Consider the following 27550-nt stretch of genomic DNA (forward strand, 5'->3'; position numbering starts at 1 on the left):
GGGGGGGGGGGGGGGGGGGGGGGGGGGGGTCTGAGTCTCCTTGATTGACACTTGAGACCGGCTGAAAGCCTCAATTGTAAAATTCTGTGGGGTCTCTTTAATCATGAGACAATTATTTCAAACTTGCAACTGTCACTAAAATGTATTTTGAAAGCTTACTAGTGCCCAGTATTCATTATTCAAACTGCATTCACAAATATGAGTAGTGAGTGCGAGAGACGATGTGTGACGTAACTGTCGCATCCAGCCAGGAACGCAACAGGATGCGCCAATTTGTGGACCTAATTGGACCACCTTTGGACAAATTTGATCCAGCGCCTTTCGTGACAACCTGATTCAAAGAAAGACGTTGTCTCCCCTCTCTTCTTGACTACCAGGACGGCAATGAGAAGAAGCCAAGCCGAGGTCTGTGCGTCGAGTTCGAGCGTGTTTGCATGTGTGTGGCAAGTGAGTAGTTGTTGTGTGGTTGTGTGAGTGGCCTTATTGTTGTGTGTGCAAAGTGTGAACAGCCAAGTTGGCTTTGCTTGTATCCATGAAATTGAGTATTGAGTATCTGACGGGACCCCCAAATTGCCACTGGGTGTTCCGCACACTGCACAGGAGGACTATGACTGCTCTACGGGTTTCCAGGATTGTATTTCCCCATTCACATGCATATTAAGTTCATGCTTGTTTCATGTGTCAACAGTCTAGTTTGGAGTTTTGAGAGCGTTTTAGCATGTTATCCTAGTCAACTGTATCCACATCAAAGCAGGGAGTTTAATATCTAATAAACACAGAAATTTAACAACATTTCATCCAGTGGCGGTCTCTGTGATAACATGACTTTTCACAAGCACTTTTGAGTCGGACTATGTGAGTTCGGGCCAGCTCGGCGCTGTTATGATCTGCCAACAGTGAGCGGGTGGCGCCGGTGCAGAGGGGCCTCTGGATGCAGATCAAAGTCTGGCTGATACCGCCGGTGTCAGCGGCACTGCTGACTAAAACTGAAGCCATTGATTTCCTGTTAGTTCTCAGACTCGACTGTACTAACAGGCCATTTACCACACCGCCTCCGAGGCACTTTCAACTACTCTCACGACTCTTAATCACAGGAGAAAAAGCGACGGCGTGAATGCTCCGTGTTCCCGTGTCGACATGTTATCGATAGCAACGTAGTTTGAGTGTGTGTAAAAACTGTAAGCAAACTCAATATTTATCTGGTTACCGCTTGTCCGTGAATGGGATTTTTAGTGCGGGTGAAGCTGGTAGTTCACTGCAACATGTGAAAATTTGATACCCTCTGTGAATTTCCTGTAGGAGGCTGTGACATGCACGTTATATCTGTCCTCCTATTGAACTGCTTCATTACTACTGCTGGGAGGCGTCAGTCCTCAATGAAAAACAAGGACTGTTAAATGCGGATTAATCACGCCAAACAAAACTGCGGGCACACACGCCACATGGACAATCAATTCATAATGCTGTGATTTATGCCACTGCTTTGTACTGCAGAATGTTTGCCAAAGCTTTTGGCTTGTTATTTTTTTGCGTGTGAGCACCTGGGCGAGGGGGCAGGTGCAGAGGTTGGGCTATCTTCAGTCGACTCTTCAGGTCCTCCCATCTCCTCTGGTCTACTGTGAGGAGAGCGGTGCCCTGGCGGCGGGAGACACACAACACATTCAAATCCTGGAGCCAATTTTTTTTTTGCAAGCTTGGTTGCAGCATCAGTTTGAACCCCCCCCCCCAAAAAAAAGCATAAAAAAGCATGATGCTGCATCGCTGTGCGTGGCTCTCTTACCTTGTTCTCGTTGAAGTTCGCGATGACAACGCCCACAAACAGAGTGAGTCCAATCATGCATCCCAGAAACACAAAGACGTGGATGTAGATGCCATGGATCTGCAGGCACAGTGGTATTTAATGTAGACACCAGCGGTGAAAAGAAAGACTTTGATGGAAGTGAGTGGTAAAGGTAAAGTGAGGTACCGGTCCGACGCGGTGAATAATGACGTCTCGGACCTCCACCCAGCCTTTCAGGGACAGCACTTCAAACAGAGCCAGCATGGCATTTCCCACATTGTCAAAGTTGAAATTACGAGGGTTGGCCCTGAGGAAGGACGGAATTAATACATCAATCACCTGAAGAAAAACAATCCTAAAATAAATAAAATAAAATAAAATAAAATAAAATTAAATAAAATAAAGTAAAGTGAAGTAAAGTAAAACAAAACAAAACAAAACAAAATAAAAAGCACTCTACCAGACTCTCGGTACCCAGAAACCAGGTTTCTTCTCTCCAGGCTTCAGCTTCAAGTTGAGGTTTTTGGAAACACTGACGTTTATTCGGAATATACCGTGGCATTCGTCCTGCAACCAACAACACAGTTCACAGCAAAACACAGAATGAAGCAACCATTAGAACAGCTGTTGGTGAAGTGGCTTAGCATGTATGTTGTATGAAATAACAACTCAAACATTTGAAATGATAAACAGACTGAAAAAAGCTGTACTTATTTTTGCATAACGCACTGACAAAAGAATTCTTAAAGAATTAAAAAGTCTGTTTGAAGACAACATGTTTGTCCTCATCGCTACGCAAGTAAATGGATCATTTCAATGCACATCAATCATTGGCGCATTACCAGTTCTCGTCAGTTAACTTGTTGAGTAGACTTGTTTGTAAAATAAAACATTGGCACAAGCTGAAAGAAGTATAATGACTGTAGTTAGGAAAGTGTGATAAAGGTAACCACTGGATTATTGATTGACTGGGAAAACCCCTTGTACTTGTTCAGCTCGTGGTTCCCTGCGGGGAGTGTGGAATGGGGAGGTGGGTGGTTTAGTGAGGAGATTAGGTTTCTTGCTGTACCCGTCTGAGGATATGGGGGTCGTTGCACTTGGCGAGCTTTCCGGCAAACAGCTGAACCCCAAAGCTTGCGAACACCAGCATTAGTGTGAGGAGCAGAATGGAAACCTGCGGGAGAATCAATCAGGAGTTTAAGGCAGACAGTTCAGCATAATCCATGAGTGCGAGATCAGAGAGCAAGCTGAGGAAGTCAGACAGCTGCGGATGTGGAGAACTCAGCTGGGGAAATCCACGTCGGACCCAGAGAGAATCGGTAACTAAAGCAAGCTCCTAATAATATAATTATAACACTTGGCAGGCAAAGGAAAAGGCAAGCCAACACCAGAAACAGGAGGGAATGCAATAGCAACAAGAGCACAGTGCAATAGAGGGGAATAAGATGCATTCATGTGCAAATCTTGGTGGTATTTTGTGCACGTATCCACCATAAATCATAAATACTTAACCGTCAACCTTTTTCCAAAGCATATCATAATCCTTCACACATCTAAAAGCTTTTCGAGACCATCTTTACAGTTTAACAGTGTTACATTCAAGCCTCAGCATTGCAAGTTTCAAGGGAATTAAGTTTAATGTTACACTGCACTGAGGTGTAAATAAATAACTACCTGCCAGATGCCAGAGCTTTCTCCTGATTAAGTTTTTCATAAGTAAGCTGAAGAGTGAGAAGACTGAGTCATGTTCATGCACATTTGCGTGCATATGCCCAGAGTGCATATCAATGGGGACCAACATGAATCGTATGTAACACAAGCCGCACACAAGTGGAAATGGTGGCTAAGAACGAACCAGGAAGATCTCCTTGAACCCTTTGAGAACCTCCCGCACCACCTTCCTCATCTGGGGTACCAGCTTGAAGATCCTGAGCGGACGCAGGGAGCGCAGCATCATCAGCAGCTGAGCCCCAGACTCAGGAGGGACGTCAGGAGGCAGCCAGCACAGGAAGATCAGACTCACCTGCCACAGCGAGGAAGGCAGCAAACGATTAGGGCGAAAAAAAGAAAGGCATCATTGCAGTTGCAATGTGTTCACGTCACAGATTCATCATTTGATTTAGCAACCCTGTAGATATGTTATTCACTAAATCCGTCTTTTGCATAATCTTTGCACACTAGATGAATAGCCAATTTGAACGTGAAATGAACTAAGCTAGGTTGAGATTATTCACAAGATAGATGAAGATGTCCATGACCCCTCCAAAGTCTCTGATGACGGCGGTGGGGGTGAAGAACAGGCCGTCGGCCATGATCTTCAGGTTGAGCTCGATGCTCATGAAGATCACGAACACGTACTCCCCGATCTGAAACAAGAGAAGCACGACAGTGTAACGACAGTCGCGTCTCCCGATCGAACCTCCAATCGCTCGCTCGCTCAGCTTTCCATACCTGCAGTGTGGGGGCATGCATGACCCTGGTGAAGGGCGATTCGAACATCATGGAGATGCATGAGCAGATGGTCACCACGATCATAACCCAGTCCAGATAGGTGACGAGGCCCAGAAGATCGCTGCTTGGGAAAAAAAAATTAAAAATCCCCCCGGCACCAACAGTATCTGATACAAAGGACTAGCTCTCATATTAATAATCAGACCGTGTGCTCTCCATGAATTACGATCAGGTTGCATAATGGGCCCTCACTTCACAATTTCCATTCCTTACCGCTAGTTTTTTTGGGCAAGCACAGCAGGCAGGTAATAAGAATTAATAAGTATTCCACTGCTGTAGAGCGGATAGATCAATAGCGAGAGAGTGAACGGATCAGTAATTCATCACACTTACTACAGCTGGTGGTACTTGGTGTTCTTCACCGCTCCTGTTATGGGGTCCGTTTTGGATCTAGATATGAATTCATACAAATAAATTGAATTGTTGACATGTTGAGAAAACCTCACACAAGGATATTCACCCTATGCTGCAGAGTAAACAGTACAAATTGGTCTAAAGAAATCAAAGACAAGTGGGTCAACCTTAATGTTTTTTGTATATTTACTGAGTGCTGAAGTCCAACTTTACACCATTCTGAGCCACGGGAAGCTGCTTAGAGAAACCTTTAGACCAAATGGAGATATACGACTGATCTTACGCATTGAAGCGAGCCCGCACAATCATCCTGCAGAAGTTCCTGAAGCGGTGCTCCCGCCCCACGATGAAGAGAGGCTTGTCAAAGTACGGATGGTTCTCCCTCAGTTCCTCCTCCTGGACTTTTCTACGAGCACAGAGATGGGACAAACACCATTTACAACACAGGATAACCATGAAACAGCAAGGACTGAACAGAAATGTCTTTTTGTCAGATCAATTGATCAATGCTTGTGTGTTGGTGTGTGTGAATACCTTTTCATCTCTGCTTGTTCTTTCTTCTCTTGGATCATCTTGATCTCACTGTCCTCCCTCTGCGCATTACGGTAGCGTACCGTACTGGAATGCTGGGGGTAGAAAAGGGATGATGAAGGTATGAATGACACTTTTAAATTGTATTTTGTGATAAATGTATCTCTATTTGTATTTCTTTTTGTTTTCAAGAATACTAGTGGAATGCATAAAACAACAAAAAAACTCAGTGAGGTACAGCGTGTCAGTATTTGGGTGTGTGTGCCGCGCTCACATCCTGGGTGAGCGTCTCAAGCGACTTCCCCCGGCTGATCCTCTGACTGGTGGACCCATGTCTCAGAGATCTGCAGGTGCAAAGAGCAAACATGTGTAACGCAGTACTTCGCAGGTACGTAAGATAGTACTTGTTTGCATTTGTGGTTGTGTGTGTGTGTGTGAGTGGTCAGACCTGCGCTCTTGCCGGATGTGATGCTGCACACTGAGTATGGAGCGTTCTTTGGCTGGCTGGCCCTCGAAGGATCCGCTTAGCATACGCTGTCTGATGCAAGCCCTGTGAAACACAAACATGTTTTCTTTCTCTCTCCTCGTGATCAATGATAATGAAGATTAAATATATAAATATTATTTTAATATCAGTGCGTGAGGTCACCAGCTGGCAACCACAATGCAGCCGGATCTGGTCCATCTTGCTGCCTAAAGAGCTATCCTCCACCTTCGTTATTCGCGGCCCCTGACAGTGGCAATCCAGACTGTTATTTTGAAATAGGTTCCAATCATTCCATTAGTCAATGTGTGTGTGTGGGCATCCCTGCGTGTTCTGGCTAACAGCAGAGTCATGTCCCAGAACAGGGCTAATGACGCCGTGGGCACCGACGGCGCATGTACTTCAATCATTTACGGAGACTCTAAGCGATTCCTTGTTTATTGGCAGTGAGTATGCAAAAGCGCCTGCGAGTGCTGGACGTTTGTCGACGCGACTGTGAGCCCTAATTGTGCGTTTGCGCGGATGATGGCAGGCCAGACAGAATGTGTTATGACTACTGATATGCTGTCTATCTTCCAGACTGACTAAATAAGGGGGGGGGGGCAGATTGTACATGGTGCCAGCAAGCTGATCCACAATTAGTGCCAGTTCTGCCATGCTGAATAGAAAATCATCCATTTACTTCATGCTGATGAGTGTGAAGTGGGTCTGTGTGTCTCTCTGTGTGTGTGTGTGTGTATGTGTGTGAGACAATGAGGGAGAGAGGCATTAACAATGCCAGAGTGCTGTTACAGCAGAGCTACATCTAATGCGCATGCACACACAAAGACTAGGACGTCTTTCATGACCGTGGATGATGCAAACCAAACACGTCTACTGCAGCTGGGGTCTCCGAGGATGGTGTCAATGCAACATCTTCTGATCTCCTGATTAAAGCTAGGGTTAGTAGACTTCTTCAAAAAATGTTGAAATTCTCATTACATCCTGACACTAGTCAATAAATAAAATATTCTGGGGGGAAAAAAGATGAAACACTGATATCTGTGGGTGTAGCAGGACTGTATCATTTCATTCGGGCCCGATAAAATGATTGGACGACCGTAAACTCATTGCGCGTCTTCCACGAGCTGTTAGCTCGACGGCTCCGAGTGCTAACAATAGCCATGTTCGTTGTTTACGTTCTTTAGGATTATTGGTTGAAAAGTGAATCTCTTTAGAGACATCTCCGAGACGTATAACTGTTTCAGCAGAATTTCAGCTGCAATGATTTTTCTTGATGCAACAATGAAAGGTGGAGCAGGGAAACATACTTAAAATGCTGCCTTAAGAAACATTGAAATACAGTCACTGAAATGTTGTTTAAAAAATTCAACTAAATTCATTTACAACCTAGATGCCCAAATGACCAAAATGATGCATATTGGGGAGGTGTCAGAAGTGTCTTACCGCAGGATTTTATTGATAGTGTTCTCTTTTTCCAGGAGGTTACGAGCTCGGATGCTAAATATTGACCTGCGGAGCTGAGAGAGCACATAGTGAGAGTCCATCAGCTGGCAGTTTGTTAAATGCATAGTGTACCATCCAAACACACACCATACAAACAACAATTGCTACTGTATCTTCTGTATATATAGCCACTAAAAGAGTTGTCACTTTCACATTCACTATCTGTGTGTGTGTAAGTAAGAGAGTGCGTGAAAGTACCTTTTGGTCGATGTACTTGTTGTCCTCAATGGCTGAGCGTTTGGAGTGGTCACAGGAGGAGGATGATGCGGAGGGGAGACGCCGGAACAAACAACTGGTGTCCTGCTGCTGACGATCAATGAACTGCTTCATGAAACTCTCCCTAGAGTACACAACAATCAGCACACACACAATGCAAAGAAGTGTAATGATCGCTACTGAAGAACTCCGTATGCTCAAAGAAAGTAATCACATTTGCAACGTAACGGCCGAACAATCTTGGTACAATATACAGTCGGTGGGAGCTCCTGCTGCAGATGGGCTGCAGAGGGGGACTTCTCGGGGAGCGAAGGACCCAGCTGTGCTTTAATCAGCAACTAAACGATACAATTGATTACGGGGTTCACTGTGTTGGACACAGTTCAGCTCTTCTGCTAAAATAAAACTGCATGCAGAAAGATACAAAAGGACTACTTGCAGAATATTATCGGTTACTATCTTCTTGGGAGCAAATGTGAAATATTGGTTTCTGGTTCTTTCCTCACAGCATGTCAGTACTGTAGAATATGTCTGAGAAATGGTGGTAACAGTAAAATGTCATTTAAATCACCCAGTTTCTCTTCTCCATAGGCCCCAAAAATACTGGAGCTTGAAATATAAAATGGTTCGCTGAGCATGTGCCAAAGATTTTCTTCGGGACGAGATGCCTGTCTGTTTTTAGAACAGCAATTTAACTGCAGCCAAACAGACATTCAGGTCTGTATACAAAAAAAACAACAGATGTATTGTGTAGGAAGTGACTTGGCTGAGACTGGGTACCTGATCCTGGGCACGGTGAAATCCGACGGGAGCTTGGAGATCTTCACCATCTGAGGTCTGTTGGGGAACTTCTCAAAGATCCTGAGTCGCAGAGGGAGCTTCTCTTTGGTGTCAGCGTTGGCTTCGCTTTGCTTAAGCTAGAGGAGAGGGGCGGGGGGGCAGAATAGAAACCAGTTCAGGCATGGAACAGAGCGAGCGAGATGAGATAAAGTAAAAGAGGGAAAGTCAGCCACTTGATGGGAAGAGAGATATAAAAATCAGATACACAGGGGAAGAAGGACACTGTTACTGTGGTTTAGGTGTGGAAAGTTCTAGGCCGGGTATTGCAGGAGAAAACTGTGAAATACAGAAGTTTTTTAAAATTTTTTTTAATCAAGGACTTAAAAGTGCAGCATTATATTTCTGCCTGATGATGGCAGCAACACACTTACCTACAACACACACACACCACATACACCACACACGGCCACATTTAAAACAAGATCCCACTTACTTTGAGAAAAGAATGGAGAAGGCAAAAGAAAAAAAGGAAAGATTACTTTGGAGTGCTTACTGGAGAAAAGAAAAGGTAGCGCGAATCGGAATAATGTGCGCGTGCGCGATGGGCCTCGCTGGCAAAAAAAAAAAGAAGAATAAAATAAGACGACAAAATGAATGAAACCAATTATTCCCTTTTAATTACATATGGGGGAGGCTGATTGAAATCCCCTCGCAGGTATTCTGTGTCTGGTTTCCTGGAGATAACCCTGATGCATTGCAGATTAGGCTATGCAGAAGTGAACTGCATTTTGGGTCAACGGTGAACGGCAGCTTATCATTCAGAGCGGCGAACCGCTGTGAAACAACACTGACTGGGCTGCTGGGCGAATGTGTCTCCGTCAGTCAGTCCGTCTGGTATCTCTGTCTGCAGCTGGAGCGGCCAGTCGGGATTCGAGGGGAGGACAGCCGCGGGAAGGAGACGGAGGGAATGGAAATCTGTCTTTCTATGTTTTACTTTTTTCCAGCAGACTGAAATGTGGGAGCTTCTTTTTTACCCTGAGTGGTTGAGCGCTGAGTGGCACACTGTGAAGACAGGATTATTGTACCAGCATTTGCTTGCCTAGGCTTTCAGTCTACATTGTGTCTCCCAAGATAGACACGGGATAGAAAGAGGCAGAGAGAGAGAGACACCGAGCCTCAAATAAGTTAAAAGAGAGAGAAAGTAGACAGAAGGAAATGCATGGGGGAAAATGAGCATGAGATAAAACTTAAGGGATGACGAATAGACAAGTAGATTGTGGATCTAATGTGGCTTGAAGCAATAAACAAAGCGCCATCATATGCAACATCTGCTTCAGCAGTACAGGATTGAAGATAATAACAGTGAGCTTCTTCTATAGTGCTGCAGTTCTCCGGGGTGAAACTTGCAGAAAGTGCTGCAGTCATCTCAAATAGTACCTTTACATTTGGTCGCTGAATTCCCAGCAAGCAGAACACACACACACAACGATTGTCAACCACGCACACATACACGGTGCAGAATTAATATGGACCATACTGTTCCCAAAGGTCCAAATCAATTGGGGCCAACTCAGCTCGATGCACAGTTCTAGCCGAGGCTCTACGCTCCTCGTCTGCAGCAGTGTCCCATTACAGTGAAACTTTCTGTGCTGTGCATCTTCCTTCCCTGCTCTCTGTGTTCATCTCCACCTATTATCCAACTCTTTTTTTAATACAACACTGCCCAAGTGTCAGAATCTTGGTTTCACTGATCTCCCGTTCTTGCTCTTTATTTCCCCATAAAAGAGGGACAAAGAGAGCTGAGGCGAGAGGAACAGACTGAACGTTCAAAAAGAATGAACTTGACTCATAATCAGAGATCTTGTGTAGTGAATGATGCACACTTATTCATGTAATTCAATTTATCTGTTTGTTTATATGCTGCATCTGAACCCACCGACTGGAAATAACTAAGCGAAGGATGCACTGAAATTAATTCCAATTCAAACAAATCGGAACCCATTGTGCCATGGATCATTCAGTATCCTCTTTTTTAAAGGGGGAGGGTGGGGGGGGGGAGAGTTTGCTATTAGTGATACTTTAGAATTGTTTGTCTGCTGCATTACCAAACATATAGTGTCTTTCACAATTGACGCTGTGTAAGGCTGCTTTGGTGAGTAGATGCACTAGCAGGTTGCCATAGATTACTACTAACTGTATGTGCTTAGGACCTTCAGTCTGGTCAATACACAGGATCAATAAGGCACATATGGACATGCAAGAGCTCAGTAACAGAGAACAGAGAGAACAATCTATTCTCTACTGATTATTGGCTTTAGCTTTAGGAATTACTTTCTCCTATAAAAGTGCACCCATTGGCAATGTAATAATTATAGCAAACTGTATTGTCATAGCACTTTCTTAACAACGTTACAAAGTGCTTTACAAACAACAATGAAAACCAACAAGGCTGGTAAAATGAGAAGAAGGCCAAAGGAGATGAGTGAGGAGGAAGTAAAGACAATACAATTAATTTGGTTTTGAAAAGTGAATCCAATGCTGAAGTGTCTTAAACATGCATTCTCTCTACTGGCCATCAGGGGGCGACTCCTCTGATGGTATAGAAGTCTAAGAGTGACTCTACTTCTCACTTGATTTATTACCTCAGTAAACATTGTAAACAAGAGTTTATGGTCTCAAACAGCATGATGTTCATTTCGTAAATTGTGGTCTATTTAGAACCCTAAAGCAGAGTATGCTTTAGGGCCGGCTTACTGTGATTGACAGGTTGCTGAGACGAATACTCTATGTCACTCTTCTGCAGTCCAAATATAGTCACTTCTGTTTACTGGTTGCAAAAAAACCAAGATGGCGACGGCCAGAGTGCCAAACTCGAGATTTCAAAACGGCAGTCCACTAACCAATGGGTGGACTATATCCACTTTTGAAATACAGTCTATGATAAGATCACATCAATAGAAATAAAAGCAGTAGAAACATACAAACATTTCTAAAAGCTTTCACAAGTGCAAAGGTTTTAAAAGAAGCTAGAGACGAAGTGTGTCTGAGATTGGTAGGCAGAGAGTTCTATATTGTGGGGCTGCAAAAACCTTGACCTGGGCGTAACCAGCAGGGCTCCATCCGTGGATTTTAATGGTTGAGAGGGCACATGCCAGGTCTAGAATGTATTTAGGAGCAGGTCTGTTTAAGGACTTAAAAATGAGCATTAGAAAACCAATTGTGCATTTAAATGCAGCCAGTATATTTATTTCTGTCAATACACTGAAAGGGGGTATCAATGGATCACAACTTGTAGCCTATGTGAAAGGTAGGCAATGGCTTGTGGTGATGAACCCACATGTAACACAAACAAGGTTCCTAATGAATGCTAATGTTGCGCTCTGTATCTGCTGGATGTGTGATTAAACCACTTTGCAAGTCTGCCATTTCAACTGTGTGGGAATGTTTGTGTGGCCAAAAGAAAACTATTTTCAAGTGTGTGTGTGTGTGTGAGAAAACGCCCCTGTGTTTCTCTTTATGTTACAGTGAATGGCTGGTGAATCTAAACCACTGCTTCGCTTGCCACCGATGAGATTTAGTGTACGGCGGTGTAACAATGGAGCCGAGACTAATGTGTTTCGCCTTGAGACCCATTCAGGTGACCCGCCGCCGCTTCCCACTTCCATTCGACTCAATTTCAGGCTTGGTTGAGCTGGGGAGCTTTTCGTGCGGGATTTCCACAGCTTTCCCCAACCGACGCTGAGGGAGGAAGAAAAGCTAATGCTGACCGTTAGCATTAGACTAAATTCAGTCATAGCCATAGTTCATGGGAGAGGGGGGTAAAATAGTCAGCATCAAAATGGCCTCAGACAAGCAGCTGGAGAGTCTTGATACAGAGTGAAGTGAAAATGAGCTGCGAGGAAAAGCATCTTAAATAAGGGAAAAAGGGCCAAAAACATGAAACCCCCCCGCAAAACGACACTATTACTCGTGTTCAGTTCGGATGAATACCTTCATCTAATAACTAACATACAAGACAGCTTGAGTTCTCTCTCCGAGGCAGCTCCACGCTTATAGAGTGATGACAACTACACTTGGCTGAATGACGAACCCATGTGGCGGTTCGACTCTTATCTGTTCCATATATGCATCCTTAAAAGATTCTTCCTTTTTCAAGCTGCCCTGCAAGTGAGCAAACAGACCGCCGGATCCAATTGGAGGAGGCAGCAAAAAATATTAGCCATGCAGCCCTTTTTTGCAAATGACCCTCTAACTGCAGCCAAACTACTTGAAAAATCACTGATATTGCAGCAAAAAATCTTTTATCTCTCTCAAGCATCCTGGTCATTGGAGCATTTGTGCATAAGCACTAGTTATTGACTGACTGAGGCAAGCGAATACTCGATCTCCCACTGTGTAACTCCTCTGATCGGTCCTGTGAGAGCGCTTCACAGACACGCAAACACACGGAGAGCGGATATCTTCGGAGACCGGCCAATGGCGCGACGGGAAGCTAGCGAGCAGCCGCCTACGCAGCCGCTCTGCCCACCAGCATTTCGCCATTCAGACATCAGAGCCTGCCATTCAAGGAACAGGACCAGACATCAGCTGTGCATTATTGGGACATGAGAAGAGAAAGAAAAGTGTTGTATCTGTGTTTCTCTGTCCTTCTATACACCCATGTTCCCTGGGCCAACCGTATCCAGAATCTATGTTAAAATGTATATGTAGAAATCTCATGCAGGTCCCTGTCATACTATATCCTATGTGCACTCCACATTCCCTCGCAGTCTTGGTTGGGTTCCCCCGGCCTTGGGCCAGTCCAGCCATAATACCCAGCGGTGGGAGAGCTAAGAGCGAGTTAGCAGGGTCACCCTCTCCACTCATTAGCTGGGTAATGGGCCGTGCTGTGGAGCTGCTGTGAAGCCACACAGCCTGTAAACCTCTAATACTCAAAACAACTGCGGATAACATATAATGCAGTGCCTACACTATATTTGTGCTTTACAGACTTTTTTTTTCCTTACCACTATTTTAGATACACCTTCCACTCTTGTATATACAAAGTATGTGAGACAAACAAACTATTAAATAGCTACAGATCATCTCGGCAAAGATCTTTTTTTTCCTCCAGACAGCTGGCTAACCTATACGCTTTGTGCATCATCCATATTTACAATATCAATAATAATCGTACTAAACAAAGCACTGTAAAAAAAAAAGGCTAAAATGTCAAATAAAGTAATAGTAGTAATAAGTAGTGGTAAGTAAATTAGTGTTTTTTATTGTTGTCAAATATAACACTTCAGAAAATAAAGTTTGAATGATCAAAACATCCCCAAAAAGTACATAAATGTACTCAAGTATCAGTGATGTGTTAAATGGAAGACACAAATCTTCATCTGCATCGGTCCAAACATATTACATCTGTGTGGATATTTACTATAAACCAGCGCTGGTCAACGATATTCCCCCATGCCTTGTACAACATTGTTACTGTTCTACTAACGCATTCACTTGAGCACAAAAACTGAGAACTAAATTCAGTCCAAACGCTTTTAAATGGCCGTTAAAGATTCCTTAGCACGTCTCCATGTTAGCCTTCCTTCCCATTCTTTGTTTTCACAGTTAGGATTGTAGGAGTGCCACACTCAACGGCGAGTTTACTGAAGGCATAGAGCAACAATCCGAGGAAAGTCAAAGTGTGATTGCAGCCATGTAAATACATGGCGAAAGTTTTTTCCTTCTTCAAAATAATTTTAGACACGGGTCGTGACTGTTTGTGTGTGTGTTGGTGCTAGCTCTAGCACAAGGCAGAGACATGGCACAGTGCCCGAAAGTGTCTTTCAATAGAAAAGATAAAAAAAGTGAAGGTGACATTCAAAAAGATAAGAACACATTGTATTGGGATTCTCTAAGGGTTACGCTCCTCTGTTCTCTGCTCCCTCCGTCTTCTTCTTCGCCTTTCTTCTCCTCCACCAAATCCCTAAATAAGTCCTTGGTCCATTAAATCACACAAATGGGAGGACGGGCTTCTAGTTTAACTCATAAATCACGAAATCCTTGGTGGGAAGCCGTAAAAAGTCCACGACGCCATTTGATCAAACTACGCTCTCCTTGACCAAATGTACAGTCGGTGCTGTGTGTCTTCTTAAAACACTGTCGCACAGAGCAGACAGAATGCACGTGTACGAACACGCCGCCCCATACGTGCACATATCAATATTGGAGGGAATGAGTTGCGACTTGGAAGAGGCCCTTTGTTGTGTAGGCGTTGCCGCGGCGACACTGTGCGTTCCCGTCACAGCTGTGGAACTTTGACTACTCATCCTGATCCTCATTTATACCCAAAGCAAACATCCATCTTCCCTCTTCTGCTGCTCTCTCCTCTCTCTCATTCCCCTCCCCGTGTGTTCATGTCGGTCCCTCCGTCTCACTCACAAACCTCCCTCTCTCCCCCCTGGTTGATCTCTCGCAGTCAACGCCAGATCAGACCCCGTTCAGCTGACAAATGTGGAGGACGGACGCAACTCGACTGACAACCGCACGCTGCCGCACACTGATGGGGGCCTCTGTTCCACATCACACCCTCTGTCTGCGGCCTACCCGCCGTGTTTCCTCAAGGATGCTCATCTGGTCGGGAGCCCACCCTTACAACAGTCGTCTGTTAAACTGATAATGCATATCTGAGAGAGAGAAGTCATCCATCATCATCCGTCACACCGTGACTGATGCTCACATGGACCTCTACCAGCACAAAGAGGCCCACAATTATAAACTCCCATTTGTCTGCTTCAGCCGTAAATCCTCGAGCAACAACGCAATCATATTTCAAATGTTGCATGCGTGGGCCTCGCACCGGATGGCAGCGTGGTTATACGGTACAAGCTATGAGGCACAGCGGTCCGCTTTATCATTTATGAAGCTTTTAACTGAATCTCTCACGGCCGGATGATCCGGGGATCAAATTTTTTACAACAACAATCATCCTTGAGAGTGTGCAGAGGAAATCAAGCCTGTTGTGGGTCTGGCCCTGAAATAGCGAAGGCCAGGGGCTACTGGGTACACACATGAACAGAATACAATAGGACCAACACCGTGGTAAAATGACTAAGGAGCATGGCCAGGAAATGAAGGGAGTGCATCTGTATGTACGTCCTCTCACGAACAACATCTCGGAAGTTGTTCAGCTGTGATCGGTTCCTCTTTCCTTCCCGCCAAAAAAGAGCCCAACTAATACTGTATTTTGAGACAGATATATTGGTACAGTACTTAAAAGTAAAAAAAAATAAAATCAGATAATGATATATCGGCCATAGTGCTGCTATGCTACAGTGCTGATAGTTACATCACTGTAATCGCCCTAATAGGGGAAAATAACAAAAATGTCCAACAAAAATGAAAAGCTGCCCCCGTGGAAATGCTATCATATATCTATTTACTTATATTGACCATATTAATAACTTAGGTATGGTTTTGCCCACTAAGATGGTACCGATATCTGGTCTGGTCCATGGACTAAGAGAGGAAAAGCATAGCTGTGCCTGTCTAGAGCACATATATCTGAACACTCACAAAGCTACTGCCTCTTCTCTCTGTTCGTAAGGTTCAGAAAAACTTTGTGAGAGAGGAAGAGAAAATGTCAAAGGACAGAGTGAGAGGTCTCAGAGCTCAGCGTGCAAAGGATTCAAATGTCAGTTTGTCTGCATGCGTTCTCTGTAAACAGACTGTAGATAAAGGGAAGGTAGCTACGCTTTTAGCTTTTCTCACTCTCAGCCTAGCTTTTCTGTTTGCTCCGTTTCAACAATTTCCCAAATGTGTTCGTCATGACTCATCTTCCTGGCCCGAGGACCTGTTTGATTGCCAGACATTTCGACTTTCGCACAAACAGAAATGCAAAAGCGACTGTTTGTGTGTACGCAGAGAAACGCTCAAGCAGATATATCACCGCCGACGATTCATACACACAGATGCACACAAACACACATTATCATCATCATCACTGGCCTTAGGGGTAAACACCTTTTTTATTTCTATTTGGTTGATATCTAGCGGCAAAGGATAAACATTTCCCCCTGTCCCTGCACCTCCCCTTGGTCCTGCACACATTGCTCTGTGGGAAGAAAATGATTTGTTGGATGGAGATGGGCCATCAGTCTCTACCATCACCAAGCCCCGCCGACCTGTGACGCCGTAGATGAAGGTCCAGGGCAATAACGGGCAGAAAAAACATCCAATAGACAAAACTCTTTTCTTTTCTTCTTTTTGTTTTAAATCACACACAGCTTTTGTCCGTCTCTTGTTGTCTTCCTCTGATTGATAAAAGGTGTTCTATTTCATCCTTACTGACCGCCAGAGGCAGTGCTTCACACCGGATATCTTCCGTCTCGCGCATGCGCAGGTCGAATATTTATACCAACAAAGTCACCTGTGACCTCGGATGACCCCCGTCGTCTATAACTTCCGGTGTCATCCTGAGTTCAGTCCTTTTTCATCTTCTCGCTATGCAGGTTAACTACCATGGTAGTAGAAGAAATATATATTTTGTCTACGATCAAGATATATTAGAGTTTTTTCGCGGTAGTCTTGTGACCACCGGTCGGAGTTGCGGATCTTCGCCCTCCAAAGGCTGTGACAAGCTGTCCCTCTTAGGAGGGAACGGCGTTTCGCCGGCCGGACCATCGAGCCCCGGACTCAGTCTGATAGGGGCCACCCAAATCGCGAAGACAGCAATCGGTGAGATCGACTGACATTGTTTGTCTATAACCATTGTTCGTTTTTTTTTTTTTCCCTCGGTTTGCGGAGCGCTTCCGCTCTAGCTAATCGAGTGGCGTGCTAACGTGAGCGTTGAGTTGCGCTGTCGGGCCGCCCTTCACAGTGAGCAGAGTGTTCCCGCTCAAGCTAACTTGGGAGATGCTACTTAGACTAGATCGATGTTGACATTGTGCCCATTGATTCCTTACATGGCTATCACAGTTAGCAGAGCGTTCTCGCTCCGGCTAACTAGACTAAGCTAATACTCGGATTGTGTTACAGCAACTGTCCAAGTGAAGAGAGTGTCCTCGCTCCCCTCTCACTGTCAGGACTGTGTTCTTTTTTTTTGTCCGTTTTCACAGTAGCAGAGTGCTCTCGCTCAAGCTAACTGGTGGGACACCAATATCTGCAGTAAAGATCTTAGTGAAGAGAGTGTCCTCGCTCCCCTCTCACTGTCAGGACTGTGTTCTTTTTTTTGTCTGTTTCCACAGTGGCAGAGTGCTCTCGCTCAAGCTAACTGGTGGGACACCAATATCTGCAGCAACTATCCTAGTGAAGAGTGTCCTCGCTCCCCTCTCACTGACTGTCCCCTGCCTGTTCTCACAAACATTCAGCAGAGCGTCCCACTCAGACTGACCTAGCGAGTCGGCCATGTTTGACAGTATGTCAAGTTTGACAGTATTGCAAGACTCTGTTGTATTAAGGTGATTTAACACGTGTGCATCTGTAGAATGTACTGTGAGTTGAATAAAAACCACATCTAGTAGAGTATTCTTTGACATACTGTAGGACCTGTATGGCTCCTCTACAGCCTGATGATGGCCATGACCTCTGTCCCTCTTGCCTTGGCCTCGAACATCTGAGGGAAGGCCTCTCTGAGAACCCATGCATGAACTGTGGCATCATGCCTCGAGCAGTAAGGGCTGCTAGGCTCGTCGAGGTGGAACACCTGACGGGTGTGGTCGACCTCCCCCTTTCAGGGCAGTTGAATCCAGTCCAACCTACCCATTCCAAGCGCAGGGCCACAGAAACCGCAGGGGCTCCCTCCAAGAGGGCTAAACCCAGCGGGCTGTCTTCTAGAGTGGATCTGCTGACCTCCGAGCTAGCTCAAATGAAGTCTCTTCTACTGGCCCTCCAACCTAGTGTAGGGGGTGCTGAAGCACCAGATCCACCCGCGGCTGAGCTTGGCTCAGAAGAGGACATTATATCACTGGCAGCGTCAGCCAATCTCTTTACTGAGTACAGTGAAGAGCGGCCCTCCCATGCTTCTGGACCTGCCTCCCATTCCTCAGCTCAGAGCGCTTCGGAAGGGGCAGTCGATAGCTCCATGGGGTCTGTCATTCGCATGGCACTGGCACGCCTGCAGTTAGATAAACAGCAGCCGGAACCCCAGCCTGCGAGTGCCTTCTTCAGGCGTGTTCTCGCCCCCACCATCTTTGCTGTTCCTCCCTCCGAAGAATATCTGAGGGAGCTACATGCATGCTGGAGAGACACCAGGACTCTGTCCCGTCTTACATCATATGGACGAACCCTGGCGGTCCTCTCCCGTATGCCAGCTGTTGAGCCGACTATTGCGTCCCTCATAGTTTCTCCTGAGGAGACCCTGAGGCCCGATGCCAGGTGCCCTCGACCCCAATGTCGGGTCACAGATGACCTGTTATCCAGGGCTTATGACACAACAGCGCGCATGGGTCGTATTGGCAACTCCCTCTCCCACCTCATGCTTGCCCTCTCAGCTTCTCTGCAGCAGGCTACTTCCGACGCTTCCGCCACCAGCCTCAGTGATGCCTCACTGCAGGCATTTGCGCTCATGTCGAGGGAACTTGGACGGCTGATGTCCACCCTGGACCAGACTCGCCGCCAGGTTTGGCTGGCGCAGTCACCCCTGTCTGAGACATGTAGGAGGACCCTCCGTACTATCCCAGTGGAACCTGGTGAGCTGTTTGGGTCAGCTGCTATACAGGCGCTTCAGCAGACTTTTGAAGCTAGCCAGGACCTGAAGCAGTTCTCTGGTCTTTGCAGGGACATGCCTGCACCCCGCAGACCTAAGGGTCCTACTTCACCCCCCCGGGGCCGTTTTCAGCCCCCAGCTCACCCCAGTAGCCGCCACAGGCCTCAGCGTACCGCTGAGAGGCCGGACTGCTACCCACAAAACCCTACCTACGTCCCCCCTAGACAACCTCCGAACTTGGGGACTACCAGTCGCCCCCCCAGAGCCTCAAGAGGCAGGGGGTACAGGAGATGATGTCTCCTGGCCGGCCGTCGGTTATATCTCCCAGCAGCACATCAGCTACTGGGCAGCTCATGCTTCAGACCCCTGGGTGGTGTCCACCCTAACCCAATGGGTACAAGCTTCAGTTCCGACGCCAGCCACCAGCCTCCAGCCGGGTCAAAATGACCAGCATCACCGATCCGGCAAAATCCCTAGCCCTGAACCAGCAGTTAGCCACGCTCCTGGTCAAGGGTGCAATCGAGAGGGTGGACCCCCTGTCACAACCCGGGGGGTTCTACTCAACTTACTTTCTTGTAAAAAAGGAAGGCGGCGGACTGCGCCCAATCCTAGACCTGAGGGGACTAAACAAGTTCCTGAAGGTGTTACCATTTCACATGCTGACCACAGCAGACGTCCTTCGGGCAGTTTCCAGGGGAGACTGGTTCACGTCTGTCGACCTGAAGGATGCCTATTTTTATGTTCCCATTGTACCTCACCACAGGCGGTTTCTTCGCTTCGCCTTTCAAGGCGGTCACTTCCAGTTCAGGGTGCTCCCATTCGGACTCTCCCTCTCCTCACGGGTGTTCACAAGGTGCATTGCTGCTGCCCTTTCCCCCCTGCAATCACAGGGCATCAAAATACTGCCGTACTTGGACAATTGGCTGATCTGTGCGCCATCCCAGCTTCAGGCGGCACAGGACACTGCTCGCCTTCTCTCTCACGTGGCCCGGTCGGGCCTCAGGGTAAACATGGAGAAGAGCTCCCTGAGCCCTTCTCAGAGCATAACCTTCATTGGTGTGGCTCTGGATACAGTCACTATGAGTGCCTGTCCGTCACCCCAACGGGTGGACGACATCCTCCACAGCCTCTCTCCCTTCCGAGGGGGCAGGCGGTTGCCCTACATTCTTTTTCTCCGCCTATTGGGCAAACTGACAGCTGCCAGGGCAATAGTAGTATCGGAGCAGTGCCTACTCGCTCTATCCCCATGGAGGGAGAGAGCATACCTTGCAAATGGTGTCCCCATGGGTTTGGTCCCGTTCCGCCGAGAGGTGGTCACAACAGATGCCTGCCTCTCAGGATGGGGTGCAGTGTGGCAGAACAGGACTGTTCAGGGGCAGTGGTCTGCTCAAGACCGCATAGAGCATGTCAATGTTCTAGAGCTACGGGCCGTGCACCTAGCGCTCAAACATTTTCTGCCATACTTGAGGGGAAAGCATGTGCTTGTCCTCTTACTACGGGTATCCCGTGCCCTTCTGACTTGGGCTGCCCCTCACCTTACCAGCCTTCGGGCAATGTACCTACCAGGGGAACGGAACCAGGTCGCAGATTTCCTGTCCCGTCACACCGGGGGAGTGGCGGCTTCATCCAGATGTAGTGCAGAACATTTGGGGTCTCTTCGGCAGGGCAGAGGTGGATCTCTTTGCCTCGGAGATGTCGACCCACTGTCCCCATTGGTTCTCCCTGACGGAGAGGACCAGTCCTCTGGGTCAGGATGCCCTGGCTCACACGTGGCCAGAGGGGCTTCTTTATGCCTTTCCACTGTTCCCTCTGATCTTGCCAACGCTTCTCAGAGTTCTTCAACAGGGCCACAGACTCTTGCTAGTGGCCCCCTTATGGCCAGCCAGGATTTGGTTCTCCCTACTGCACAGACTCTGCTGCAGGACACCCTGGCGCCTCCCCGACAGGAGGAACCTCCTGTCGCAACTAGGAGGTCGGATTTGGCATCCCAATCCCAGCCACCTCCAACTATGGGTCTGGCCGCTGAAGGGCCTGACCAGCTGCTGACTGGCTGCATAGAGCCAGTCAGAAGAACTATCCTGAATGCCAGGGCACCATCTACCCATCTGCAGTATGAAAACAGGTGGAGGCTGTTTTCTGACTGGTGTGTGGTTCGGAACAAGGACCCAGTGCAGTGCCCTGTACCTGTTGTACTTGAGTTTCTGCAGTCCCTCCTAGATAAGGGCCGGTCTCCCTCTACCCTGAGGGTATACGTGGCCGCTCTTTCATGGCACCATGCTAGGATCAACAATGGCACAGTAGGGAGCCACAGACTGGTGTCCCTCTTCCTAAAAGGGGCTCTGCGGTTGCGTCCCCCGAACGCCCCGAAGGGCCCTGCATGGGACCTACATTTGGTATTGGACACCCTATGCTTGCCTCCTTTTGAACCCCTGGCACGGGCAGAGCCGAGATGGCTGGCAACCAAAACGGTGTTTCTCCTTGCCATCACTTCAGCTAAACGTGTAGGCGAGCTGCATGCCCTGTCGGTGAGTGAATCGTGTCTGAGGTGGAACTCAGATGGATCGGGGGTTACTTTGTGGCCTAATGCAGCGTTTCTCCCAAAGGTGCTGACACGCTCGCATATCAACCAGCCTATCCAGCTTGCAGATTTTGACCCCCCATCGGGAGAGGAGAGGTCAAGGCTGCTGTGCCCACTGCGGGCCCTCAGAGCTTATGTGGAAGCCACCGCTTGCATACGGCGGTCGGAGCAGCTCTTTATCAGTTATGGTGGGCCTAAGAAGGGCTGTGCCCTTTCAAAACAGCACCTGTCCCACTGGATAGTGGAGGCCATTGCCCATGCATACAAGGCGAGCGACCGTCCTCTACCATTCGGAGTGAGGGGCCACTCTACCAGGAGTGTCTCCACGTCATGGGCAGCCCTGAGAGGTGTGCCTGTGGAGGATATATGTGCTGCGGCCTCATGGGCATCACCGAGCACATTCACCAGACACTACAGAGTGAACGTTGCCACCCCTCACCCACTGGGGAGGGTTCTTTGGCCAGCTTCTTCTGCCTGAGCTATACGAGGTGGGTACTTGTGATTCCTCGTGACTCTTTTGGTATAAGTCATCCAGTGTGAAGCACTGCCTCTGGCAGTCAGTAAGTATGAAATAGAACGAAAGTTACGAATGTAACTACGGTTCTATGAATCCTGGATGACCGCCAGAGTTCTTGGTCACTCGGAATCCCGTGAACTCGCGAGAAGATTCCATAGGACTGCACTCAGGATGACACCGGAAGTTATAGATGACAGGGGTCATCCGAGATCACAGGTGACTTTGTTGGTATAAACATTCAACCTGCGCATGCGCGAGATGGAAGATATCCAGTGTGAAGCACTGCCTCTGGCTGTCATCCAGGATTCATAGAACCGTGGTTACATTCGTAACTTTCGTTTCCGGGTCTGCAGTTTTACGGTCAATGCCGGCTGAGGTTACGTGGCAAGTTAATGCAATGAAGGAAAAAGAGGTGAAAACATAACCTGCATTTCTCCTTGGTCTTTTGAAGGTTTCTTCAAAGTTGCTGTCCAGAATGCATGACTCACTGCCTTTTCTAACCTGATAATTATCCAACAATTTAGCAACAAATCTAAAAAAAACACATTTTGTAGATTCAACAAGAGATTGAAACTAAAACAAAAAGGCTGCATTGTGCTTTTACTGCGACAATTCCAGTTGTAGGCAAGTAAAAAAGCTGCCATTACTGCGGTGACATCTCACTTTTAATGTAACAGTAAAGCTGTTATCTATGTAAAGAATTTTACTACATAACCGCTTTTGCACAATTTTTACTGAGGAATTAAAATTCTATTGAAAAAATCTTGAAAAAAATATGCTCAGTATATAAATTAAATCAGGAAGACTTTTATTTTTACTCGTCATTCATTCTCAATTCCCTCTCTCTCTCTCCCTCCTCCGGTCCAGATGTTGCCACAATCAGCCAATCACGTTGTTGCTGTCGAACTTTGTATCTGTTCTCCTCTTTGTTGCTGTCAGATGGCACTTTAGGCAAAATCACCCCACCCTCCACCACCCAGGCTACATGCAGTGATCATTCAGTGTCCAGGTTGAGTTAGTCAGAACTACACTCCTCATCACATCCAGATGTTCAGCATTCTCTCCGTCTCATCCCCACCACCAGAGTCTGGACTCCAAACCGGGTTTCCTAATCTTCTTACAGCTTCATGACCCCCTTTAAAATGATATGACGTTACAGCAGTGGCGGGCCGTCAGGGCCTGCAAGGCCTTCTCTGCTGGCCTAAACAGAATCACAAAGCTATATCTATTTTATAATTTAATAATTTTTCTTAAATACACTACATGTATTATAATTTATAAAACTATTTTTCCCATTATCTTATTTTCTCAATGCACAGCTACTGTCTTCCTCAGTTGCTCTGCTTCCAGTGCAGCTTGTTTTAAGTAGAGCTTTTATCCAATCAGATTTCACCTCTGTGTCTCTAGGTAAGAACAGAGACCCAGGCCTACAGACTGAGGCCTGCCTGCATCCATTTGCAGTTTAAGTGAACGGGGACGATATTGTTGATTGTCATATTCTTCAACCAATCAGATCTTTAGTTTGACATGTTGGGCGTATTCTTTGACGTATCAGAGCCTGCTCGCCGGCCTATAATGACGTCAGCATTAGTGCAGCTCAGTGTCTGCCGCAAGGTGCAGAGTGCGCTGTGATTGGTCAGTGGGCGAGCACGTGACTATCATGAAACGAAGCTTAACAACAGAGGCATGTCGGGTAGTGAATCACATCACGTGATGCAGCTCAGCCAATCAAATATGGGCATTCTGACTGAGCGAGATGCAACATGACACAGGGGGCTGAGACGAGGAAAGACTCTGCAGAGCAGTACGTACAATACTCAAGTTGTGAGTAAGTAAAATCATAAGACGATCTCTTTGGGCCGCGACTTTTCATTAAGTAGTGATGGTGGATCCCACAGCCAGACCAGCTGAGAACCACTGTCCTCCATGAGTGGAGAAAACATTATACTTTCCTGAATATAAGCTTCTGCCTTTTCCAGATGCTCTAGTACTTTTCAAACGTATTGCAAGTCTCGTACCGAACGTTACGTACATTTAATACGTACATTTAATACGAATATAGTTACAGCCTTAGAAACTGATATCTGTGGCGCCATCATGTGGTTATAAGGTGGTATTTCAGCTGCAGGACAACAGTGAAGGCCCAGGTATAAAATGCACGGCCCGCCACTGCGTTACAGTGGGGTCTAATAGCCTATTCACATTTGTCATCCTGTTGTGCACATGTCAAAGGAATATTTATTCACTCAAAATGAAGTCTCTCCTGATTGAAATGTTATAGTTGTTGGCTAAACCGCATTTTACCTGCAAATCACCAAAACAAACAAACTGTGCTGTCGTCAGCTGCTCCTACAATAACCTTGTGGGGAATTTTTTTTTTTTAAATAATATATATTAAATAATTTACAATACAACATAAAATAAAGTATTTCATCTGATAACAATGCAAGAAATCATAGACTACGCATTAGTTGATTTATTATTCCAAGCTTGGAAACAATTCCGGTTAGGGCTTTAATTACTACAAAACACTTTCACACACAGGTCAGACAAATTTTTTCCCAAAGCTAGTTGTGTTGTAACAACTTTCAGACAATGTGTTTAAATTGAGACAAACTCCATTAGCAAGGCCTACCTTCATCTGGAGGGGGTTGATTATTGACCGGAAGTTGTTTGGACTGTGCTATCGAAGAAATAGGAGCGACACCAAAGTGCACAAGAGAAATCAACCAGTTTCAGCTGCACAGTGTACATGTTTTAGAATTATATTTCAGTCATTTAAGTTTCACATCAGCTATGAACAGAAACACACCTGGGAGGTTAATGTGTGTGTGTGTGTGTGTGTGTCTACTTCCTGCCTTCACTTCTGCTTTCCTCTGCTGTCTACCTTTCTCCTGTCCCAGACTTCATTTCATTAAAAATTCCAGCAAACCTAATTTCACGCAATAAATGCATTATCCTAATCAACAGTGATGAGTGGAGCATGCACTGGCGCACACATGCATGTATCTGCACGTGTGTGTGTGTGTGTCATTAAGGAATTCCTACTTCCTCTCTGCTCCTGGCTCATCAGTATGGTAGAATAAACCGGTTGTTCATTAGCTGCAGCACTGCCCACTCTCTATTCCCTAATTATTAATGACCACTCTTCATGTGTGTTTACACGCGAGTGTGTATGCACATGCACCTGTGTGTGTATGTGTGTGTGTGTGTGTGTGTGTGTTGAAAACTAAAATATTTGAATTCCTTTTCTCGGGCTGCGATTACGATGTGTGGATTCAGAACTGTTTCACTTGCCCACAGCTCACATCACACGACATTAAAGCAACCAGTGCAGCGAGCCGACAATCTGCTTGATCATGGTGCGACTACCCACAAGTCACTGTGCTTCTCCTGACGCCTCAAGCTTTGGCTCTTAGATGGAACAACACAAATCAAGACGAATGGCCCGTCGAGGGTGACAGATTCAAGTCATCCCCTGAAAGGAGGGGCTGCAATCAGCATACAAACGATGACATGCTTTTAGCTACATGACTTATTGATGATGTCATTATCAAATCAGCAGACACAGGCAGAAACACTATAGTGCTGCTGCTTTGCACACACACACACACAAAGTCGTGTTGTCATGACTTTTGGAGACAATACATTGACTTACATTAATTTACTGAAGACCTAACCCTAATCATGACTGCTACCAACCTAATCCTAACCCTTAACCTTAACCTAGACCTAAAACGTAACATTAACCTTAAGCTAAATCTCGACCTAGACCTAAAACTTTACCAAAACCGTAACCCATTTTGTCCCCAAAAGCAAGGCGAGTCCCCACAATGTCACTGTGTAATCAGATTTATGTCGTCACAATACGGGGATAGCACGTCCACACACACACACACACCTGGATACTGCACACACTGACCTCAATTCTTGTGGTCTTTTCTGACTTGATTTTATTGACAAACACTAATTTTTGATGTGCTATTTGTGTGTAGCGTTGTATTGGGTGTCTTGTATGTTTTTTGTGGTGTATCTCTGTATTATGTCTTTTCCTTTTACTGTTTTATTGTCTTGTCCTTGTTTGACCTGCCAAGGGACTGCAGATGCAAATTAGCTTAAGCTACAATCTGGTACAGTGCATCGAATGGAGACATTTATGTTTAAACTGTACATGGTCCCTTTTAAATGAATTAAATAAATAAATAAATATGACAACAGTAGCTTACACACATGGTGGAAACATAAATCAGCCCCGATAATGACACGATGACGACCAAAAAGCACTGCCAGGTAACTCCATCAGGTGTGGGCAATAATGGAGCAGATATTTGCGGGTGGGGTGGAGTTTGACAAATACCTCTTTAACATTAACAACTTTATAAAGTTGAACAGGTAAAAGCTGGAGCCTTTCTTGTCCTGGCCTAAGTATGGCCTTATATTACCCATAGAAGTTGTATGTATATTTTGCAGTCTGTCAAAGCTGCTGTACTTAACACAACATTAGTTCTTTTCTCAGCTGAGTCATATTGTGATTCTGTACAGAGCAGCAGACTCTAAGGTTTGTAGCTCCTTAAACGTTATGACCATAGAAATAGGAGGAGAACGGACATTGAACTGTTTGCCGTGGTCATTTGACTAGTACAAAGGAAAATGGCAATTGTTATTAGTTACAATGGTGACAACACACGTCAGTGAGAGTGTTGTCTCAGCTTGCTGTCTCAAGAGCTGCATCCGGACGGCTGGCTAGTAAGCTTGGTAACTAGCTGAACTAACTTGTCCTTCTCTGCGATGGGGCGTGAGCCGGAGGGACCGTTGTAGCCAGCGGCCACCAGCCCACTGTTGGGCACCTTTACTTCACCAAGTGTGGCACGGTGGAATTAGCAAGCTAGCTAACCAGCCAGCTGTCTGCTAGTTAGCTAGCTAGCTTGCTAATTCCACAATATTTAAACGCTACACTAGTTACAGTAAATGAGCCGAACACAGTTGACACTTATATGGCGATAACAATGTGTTTTCCTTCGCTGTGATAAGAAAGTGCGGATCAAGCATTAAGTTGTTCAATTTTACTCATTTTCCGTGGTTCTCCACACTTCGTAACGTTACTAAACCCCTGCTTTCATAGTCGTTACTGCAAAACCTCACCTCAGTGAGCCCACCAGTCGCCGTGAATCTGTTTAGTTCATACGGCAGTTAGTGCGCCACAACGTTCGCAATGGCAATGGTACACATAAAAATGGCTGCCGCTCTGATCATCTAGCTACATTGATTTGATTTACATTGATTAATCCTATTTTATTTCTATGGTGTCTCAGATTGTTGTTAAGTCGGCAGCAGAGGTAGTCACAGAGATGATAACGGCCACTGAATTGAGACGCAGCCAATAATGTTAACTAGAATTAGTCATGTTGTGGTTTCCATCCATCTCTGACCAAAATGTCATCACTTCATCATTTTATCCTATTTGACATTTGTGTGAAATTGTCATATTTAGCATAGGAATTCTAAACTCATGGCCAAAAAACATATTTTGTAAGGTCACAGTGACCTTTGACCAGGAAATTCTAATCAGTTCAACCTTTAGTGCAACTACTGTAGATGGAGATCTACAA

At 46.0% G+C, this 27550-nt stretch overlaps 1 protein-coding gene across 4 annotated transcripts in view; it reads right to left on the reverse strand.

The window, feature by feature from the left end:
• The window catches only part of nalcn (sodium leak channel, non-selective), a 96206-nt gene that overhangs the window by 6843 nt on the left and 61813 nt on the right, over window positions 1-27550 (reverse strand). For all 4 annotated transcript variants that reach the window (XM_031870206.1, XM_031870204.1, XM_031870205.1 and 1 more), the window contains 16 exons: window positions 8163-8299; window positions 7365-7506; window positions 7107-7180; window positions 5625-5726; window positions 5451-5520; window positions 5180-5271; window positions 4929-5051; window positions 4625-4681; window positions 4232-4352; window positions 4015-4146; window positions 3636-3803; window positions 2850-2954; window positions 2241-2347; window positions 1967-2087; window positions 1781-1879; window positions 1542-1635 (listed from right to left, as the gene is read on the reverse strand). In XM_031870206.1, the coding sequence (XP_031726066.1) occupies window positions 1542-1635; window positions 1781-1879; window positions 1967-2087; window positions 2241-2347; window positions 2850-2954; window positions 3636-3803; window positions 4015-4146; window positions 4232-4352; window positions 4625-4681; window positions 4929-5051; window positions 5180-5271; window positions 5451-5520; window positions 5625-5726; window positions 7107-7180; window positions 7365-7506; window positions 8163-8299 (1744 nt within the window). The remainder of the gene's footprint in view (window positions 1-1541; window positions 1636-1780; window positions 1880-1966; window positions 2088-2240; window positions 2348-2849; window positions 2955-3635; window positions 3804-4014; window positions 4147-4231; window positions 4353-4624; window positions 4682-4928; window positions 5052-5179; window positions 5272-5450; window positions 5521-5624; window positions 5727-7106; window positions 7181-7364; window positions 7507-8162; window positions 8300-27550) is intronic.

Source organism: Anarrhichthys ocellatus, unplaced genomic scaffold (assembly GCF_004355925.1).
Source record: "Anarrhichthys ocellatus isolate YVR2014 unplaced genomic scaffold, GSC_Weel_1.0 scaffold51, whole genome shotgun sequence".
Lineage (NCBI taxonomy): Eukaryota > Metazoa > Chordata > Actinopteri > Perciformes > Anarhichadidae > Anarrhichthys > Anarrhichthys ocellatus.